Source organism: Dendrobates tinctorius, unplaced genomic scaffold, assembly GCF_039654945.1.
Source record: "Dendrobates tinctorius isolate UK_male_01 unplaced genomic scaffold, ASM3965494v1 ptg000021l, whole genome shotgun sequence".
NCBI classification, from domain to species: domain Eukaryota; kingdom Metazoa; phylum Chordata; class Amphibia; order Anura; family Dendrobatidae; genus Dendrobates; species Dendrobates tinctorius.
In genome coordinates, this window is record NW_027361689.1 from 42,121,708 (window position 1) to 42,129,543 (window position 7,836).

At 45.6% G+C, this 7,836-nt stretch overlaps 1 protein-coding gene across 3 annotated transcripts in view; it reads right to left on the reverse strand.

The window, feature by feature from the left end:
* Positions 1 to 7,573, reverse strand: part of ATAD2B (ATPase family AAA domain containing 2B) — a 190,857-nt gene extending 183,284 nt beyond the window's left edge. For 2 of the 3 annotated variants that reach the window (XM_073568305.1, XM_073568303.1), the window contains exon 1: positions 7,260 to 7,572. In XM_073568305.1, the coding sequence (XP_073424406.1) occupies positions 7,260 to 7,367 (108 nt within the window). In that variant the 5' untranslated portion in view covers positions 7,368 to 7,572. Of the gene's footprint in view, positions 1 to 7,259 lie in introns of all 3 variants that reach the window. The other variant, XM_073568304.1, reaches the window with a different exon arrangement.
* Positions 7,574 to 7,836: the final 263 nt, after the last annotated feature.

The following is a 7,836-nucleotide window of genomic DNA, read 5'->3' on the forward strand; positions in this document are numbered from 1 at the left end:
GAGTCCTAGGTCCAACAGGACAATAACCCCAAACACTTCAAGAAGCCCCCCAGAAATGGATGGAAACAAAGTGCTGGAGAGTTCGGAAGTGGTCAGCAGTCCAGATCTAAATGTCATCGATCACATGTGAAGAGATTGTAAAATTGCTGCTGGGAGAAGGCGCCATCACATATTAGAGACCTGGAGAAGTTTGTGAAAGTAGAGTGACCCAAAATCCCAGCTCAGAGGAGTAAGAAGCTAATGGATGATTACAGGAAGCGACTGGTTGTGGTTATTTATTCCAAAGGGCGTGCAACCTGATATGAAGTGGAGGGCACCAGCAATTTCTTCTGGCCTTTTGTGGGAAATTATGTCCCGTTTGCCTTTTTATCTTTTTTGTGTTGCTCCAATCCATAAAGTGCACGACAAAAAATATGGAATTGTGGTAATTTTCTGGAACAATTTAAAGGCGACAAAACTTCTGGCCATGACTGTATATAACAGTCTGTGGTGTAATAATCTACCAGCCCACAGTGTAATATATATATACACAGTGTAATCTCTCTACACCCCGTGTAATATTAATATATATATATATATATATATATATATATATACACACAGTGTGATATCTCTCTCCACACAGTGTGCAGCATATATATACACAGTGTGCCATCTCCCAACACAGTGTGCAGCATATATAAACACAGTGTGCCATCTCCCAACACAGTGTGCAGCATATATATACACAGTGTGCCATCTCTCCACACAGTGTGCAGCATATATATCTACACACAGTGTACTCTCTATATATACAGTGTGGTATCTCACTCCACACAGTGTGCAGTGTATATATATATATATATATATATATATATATAAGTTGAAGAGCCCGGCGCTGCCCGGGCATATTAACTAACTGTGGTTAGTTATAGAAAATTATAATTATCCTCCATCCCATAGTCGAGTGCCCATATACCAATCACACATCCTCCATCCCATAGTCGAGTGCCCATATACCCATCACACATCCTCCATCCGTCCCATGCCCATATACCCATCACGCATCCTCCATCCCATAGTCCCATGCCCATATACCCATCATACATATTCGCCATCCCATAGTCCCGTGCCCATATACCCATCATACATATCCGCCATCCCATAGTCCCATGCCCATATACCCATCATACATATCCGCCATCCCATAGTCCCGTGCCCATATACCCATCACACATATCCGCCATCCCATAGTCCCGTGCCCATATACCCATCACACATCCTCCATCCCATAGTCCCGTGCCCATATACCCGTCATACATATCCTCCATCCCATAGTCCCGTGCCCATATACCCATCACACATCCTCCATCCCATAGTCCCGTGCCCATATACCCGTCATACATATCCTCCATCCCATAGTCCAGTGCCCATATACCCATCACACATCCTCCATCCCATAGTCCAGTGCCCATATACCCATCACACATCCTCCATCCCATAGTCCGGTGCCGATATACCCGTCATACATATCCTCCATCCCATAGTCCGGTGCCGATATACCCGTCATACATATCCTCCATCCCATAGTCCAGTGCCCATATACCCATCACACATCCTCCATCCCATAGTCAATCATTATGACATCATAATGAGCGGCGAGGCTTGCAACCTATTATGACACCAGTGTCACCATGGCAACCATTATGACATCATAATGAGGGGCGTGGCTTGATACACACACACACACTTTTTCCCCATTATGTAGATAGGGGCAAAATTGTTTGGTGAATTGGAACGCGCAGGGTTAAAATGTCGCCTCACAACATAGCCTAGTACGCTCTCGGGGTCCAGACGTGTGGCTGTGCCAAATTTTGTGGCTGTAGCTGCGACGGTACGGATGCCAATCCCGGCCACACACACACACACTTGAGCTTTATATATTAGATAAACGCAGTGTAATATTTCTCCACACAGTGTGCAGCGCTTATACAGTTGTGGCCAAAAGTATTGACACCCCAGCAATTCTGTCAGATAATACGCAGTTTCTTCCTGAAAATGATTGCAAACACAAATTCTTTGGTATTATTATCTTTATTTAATTTGTCTTAAACAAAAAAACACAAAAAGAATTGTCCTAAAGCCAAATTGGATATAATTCCACACCAAACATAAAAAAGAGGGTGGACAAAAGTATTGGCACTGTTCGAAAAATCCTGTGATGCTTCTCTAATTTGTGTAATTAATAGCACCTGTAACTTACCTGTGGCACCTAACAGGTGTTGGCAATAACGAAATCACACTTGCAGCCAGTTGACATGGATTAAAGTTGACTCAACCTCGGTCCTGTGTCCTTGTGTGTACCACATTGAGCATGGAGAAAAGAAAGAAGACCAAAGAACTGTCTGAGGACTTGAGAAACCAAATTGTGAGGAAGCATGAGCAATCTCAAGGCTACAAGTCCATCTCCAAAGACCTGAATGTTCCTGTGTCTACCGTGTGCAGTGTCACCAAGAAGTTTAAAGCCCATGGCACTGTGGCTAACCTCCCTAGATGTGGACGGGAAAGAAAAATTGACAAGAGATTTCAACGCAAGATTGTGCGGATGTTGGATAAAGAACCTCGACTAACAAGTTCAAGCTGCCCTGCAGTCCGAGGGTACAACAGTGTCAACCCGTACTATCCGTCGGTGCCTGAATGAAAAGGGACTGTATGGTAGGAGACCCAGGAAGACCCCACTTCTTACCCTGAGACATAAAAAAGCCAGGCTGGAGTTTGCCAAAACTTACCTGAAAAAGCCTAAAACGTTTTGGAAGAATGTTCTGTGGTCAGATGAGACAAAAGTAGAGCTTTTTGGGCAAAGGCATCAACATAGAGTTTACAGGAGAAAAAAAGAGGCATTCAAAGAAAAGAACACTGTCCCTACAGTCAAACATGGCGGAGGTTCCCTGATGTTTTGGGGTTGCTTTATTGCCTCTGGCACTGGACTGCTTGACTGTGTGCATGGCATTATGAAGTCTGAAGACTACCAACAAATTTTGCAGCATAATGTAGGGCCCAGTGTGAGAAAGCTGGGTCTCCCTCAGAGGTCATGGGTCTTCCAAGCAGGACAATGACCCAAAACACACTTCAAAAAGCACTAGAAAATGGTTTGACAGAAAGCACTGGAGTCTTCTAAGGTGGCCAGCAATGAGTCCAGACCTGAATCCTATAGAACACCTGTGGAGAGATCTAAAAATGGCAGTTTGGAGAAGGCACCCTTCAAATATCAGGGACCTGGAGCAGTTTGCCAAAGAAGAATGGTTTAAAATTCCAGCAGAGCATTGTAAGAAACTCATTGATGGTTACCGGAAGCGGTTGGTCGCAGTTATTTTGGCTAAAGGTTGTGCAACCAACTATTAGGCTGAAGGTGCCAATACTTTTGTCTGGCCCACTTTTGGAGTTTTGTGTGAAATGATCAATGTTTTGCTTTTTGCTTCATTCTCTTTTGTGTTTTTTCATTTAAGACAAATTAAATGAAGATAATACCAAAGAATTTGTGTTTGCAATCATTTTCAGGAAGAAACTGAGTATTATCTGACAGAATTGCAGGGGTGTCAATACTTTTGGCCACAACTGTATATATACACAGTGTGATATCTCTCTCTCCACACAGTGTACTCTCTATATATACAGTGTCATCTCTCTCTCCACACAGTGTGCAGCATATATACACAGTGTCATCTCTCCACCATGTGCAGCATATATCTACACACAGTGTCATCTCTCTCCACACAGTGTGCAGCATATATATACAGTGTCATCTCTCCACACAGTGTGCAGCATATATATACACACACAGTGTCATCTCTCCACACAGTGTGCAGCATATATATACACACACAGTGTCATCTCTCCACACAGTGTGCAGCATATATATACACACAGTGTCATCTCTCCACACAGTGTGCAGCATATATATACACACAGTGTCATCTCTCCACACAGTGTGCAGCATGTATATACACACAGTGTCATCTCTCCACACAGTGTGCAGCATATATACACAGTGTCATCTCTCCACACAGTGTGCAGCATATATACACAGTGTCATCTCTCTCTCTCCAGTGTGCAGCATATATCTACAGTGTCATCTCTCCACAGTGTGCAACATATATATACACAGTGTCATCTCTCCACACAGTGTGCAGCATATATATACACAGTGTCATCTCTCTCTCCACACAGTGTGCAGCATATATACACAGTGTCATCTCTCTCTCTCCACACAGTGTGCAGCATATATACACACAGTGTCATCTCTCTCTCTCCACACAGTGTGCAGCATATATACACACAGTGTCATCTCTCCTCACAGTGTGCAGCATATATATACACACAGTGTCATCTCTCCACACAGTGTGCAGCATATATACACAGTGTCATCTCTCTCTCCACACAGTGTGCAGCATATATATATACACACACAGTGTCATCTCTCCACACAGTGTGCAGCATATATATACACACACAGTGTCATCTCTCCACACAGTGTGCAGCATATATATACACACACAGTGTCATCTCTCCACACAGTGTGCAGCATATATATACACAGTGTCATCTCTCTCTCTCCACAGTGTGCATTATATATACACACAGTGTCATCTCTCCACACAGTGTGCAGCATATATATACACAGTGTCATCTCTCTCTCCACAGTGTGCAGCATATATACACACAGTGTCATCTCTCTCTCCACAGTGTGCAGCATATATACACACAGTGTCATCTCTCTCTCCACAGTGTGCAGCATATATATACACAGTGTCATCTCTCTCTCCACAGTGTGCAGCATATACACACAGTGTCATCTCTCTCTCCACAGTGTGCAGCATATATACACACAGTGTCATCTCTCTCTCCACAGCGTGCAGCATATATACACACAGTGTCATCTTTCTCTCCACAGTGTGCAGCATATATACACACAGTGTCATCTCTCTCTCTCCACAGTGTGCAGCATATATACACACAGTGTCATCTCTCTCTCCACAGTGTGCAGCATATATACACACAGTGTCATCTCTCTCTCCACAGTGTGCAGCATATATACACACAGTGTCATCTCTCTCCACAGTGTGCAGCATATATACACACAGTGTCATCTCTCTCCACAGTGTGCAGCATATATACACACAGTGTCATCTCTCTCTCCACAGTGTGCAGCATATATACACACAGTGTCATCTCTCTCCACAGTGTGCAGCATATATACACACAGTGTCATCTCTCTCTCTCCACAGTGTGCAGCAAATATACACACAGTGTCATCTCTCTCTCTCCACAGTGTGCAGCATATACACACACAGTGTCATCTCTCTCTCCACAGTGTGCAGCATATATACACACAGTGTCATCTCTCTCTCCACAGTGTGCAGCATATATACACACAGTGTCATCTCTCTCTCCACAGTGTGCAGCATATATACACACAGTGTCATCTCTCTCTCCACAGTGTGCAGCATATATACACACAGTGTCATCTCTCTCTCTCCACAGTGTGCAGCATATATACACACAGTGTCATCTCTCTCTCCACAGTGTGCAGCATATATACACACAGTGTCATCTCTCTCTCCACAGTGTGCAGCATATATACACACAGTGTCATCTCTCTCTCCACAGTGTGCAGCATATATACACACAGTGTCATCTCTCTCTCCACAGTGTGCAGCATATATACACACAGTGTCATCTCTCTCTCCACAGTGTGCAGCATATATACACACAGTGTCATCTCTCTCTCCACAGTGTGCAGCATATATACACACAGTGTCATCTCTCCACACAGTGTGCAGCATATATACACAGTGTCATATCTCTCTCCACAGCGTGCAGCATATATACACACAGTGTCATCTCTCTCTCCACAGCGTGCAGCATATATACACACAGTGTCATCTCTCTCTCCACAGCGTGCAGCATATATACACACAGTGTCATCTCTCTCTCCACAGTGTGCAGCATATATACACACAGTGTCATCTCTCTCTCCACAGTGTGCAGCATATATACACACAGTGTCATCTCTCTCTCCACAGTGTGCAGCATATATACACACAGTGTCATCTCTCTCTCCACAGTGTGCAGCATATATACACACAGTGTCATCTCTCTCTCCACACAGAGTGCAGCATATATACACACAGTGTCATCTCTCTCTCCACAGCGTGCAGCATATATACACACAGTGTCATCTCTCTCTCCACAGCGTGCAGCATATATACACACACAGTGTCATCTCTCTCTCCACAGTGTGCAGCATATATACACACAGTGTCATCTCTCTCTCCACAGCGTGCAGCATATATACACACACAGTGTCATCTCTCTCTCCACAGCGTGCAGCATATATACACACAGTGTCATCTCTCTCTCCACAGCGTGCAGCATATATACACACAGTGTCATCTCTCTCTCCACAGAGTGCAGCATATATACACACAGTGTCATCTCTCTCTCCACAGCGTGCAGCATATATACACACAGTGTCATCTCTCTCTCCACAGCGTGCAGCATATATACACACAGTGTCATCTCTCCACACAGTGTGCAGCATATATATACACACACAGTGTCATCTCTCTCTCCACAGCGTGCAGCATATATACACACAGTGTCATCTCTCTCTCCACACAGTGTGCAGCATATATATACACACAGTGTCATCTCTCTCTCCACAGCGTGCAGCATATATACACACAGTGTCATCTCTCTCTCCACAGCGTGCAGCATATATACACACAGTGTCATCTCTCTCTCCACACAGTGTGCAGCATATATATACACACAGTGTCATCTCTCTCTCCACAGCGTGCAGCATATATACACACAGTGTCATTTCTCTCTCCACACAGTGTGCAGCATATATATACACAGTGTCATCTCTCTCTCCACAGCGTGCAGCATATATACACACAGTGTCATCTCTCTCTCCACAGCGTGCAGCATATATACACACAGTGTCATCTCTCCACACAGTGTGCAGCATATATACACACAGTGTCATCTCTCTCTCCACAGTGTGCAGCATATATACACACAGTGTCATCTCTCTCTCCACAGCGTGCAGCATATATACACACAGTGTCATCTCTCTCTCCACAGTGTGCAGCATATATACACACAGTGTCATCTCTCTCTCCACACAGTGTGCAGCTTCTCCTCTCAGCAGCAGCAGACAGGCTCAGACACAATGGCCGCCGTCTGCCTCCTCCTCCGCCGCCTCCTCCTCTCACCTCGGCCGGCTGTGTCCTGCCGGTGAGCCGCCTCTGTCCGGAGCGGGTCCGGGATGAGATGAACTTCCCGTCCGGGCCCTGCCGGGAGCTGAGCCGAGTCTTCACCATGTTGTTGGCGGCGGCCGGTTGGGGCTCTCAGGCTCCGGCTGTCGCCCCTGTCCCTGCTCCTGTCCGCGGCTCGTCCTCCGGCATGTACCGCCCGGCAGCTCCGCACACTCGTCCCTCCGGATCAGGGTAAGCCGCCGCCGCCGGCCGCCATTTCCCTTTCTCTGCTCAGTCAGACTCACAGCCGCCGCAGCTGCTTCCACCAGTCACCAGGGGGCGCCAAACTTAGGGTTAACTCTATGATCTCTGGGTCCTTAGGTCACGTGACACCAGAGGTCGCCATTTTTGTTTCGGGCAAACAGTGTATTTTCTCCCATTTATTTTAGATAAGGTGTAAGGAGATGTTGGCCACTGTCGGGATCCCTCAGAGTACCTCTTTCACCTGAAGGACCAATGTTCTTGGGTGTGAGACACCATATGTCTCTAATTGATTGCTCCGTCGAGAAGAATAACACAGACTTACGCTGTATTG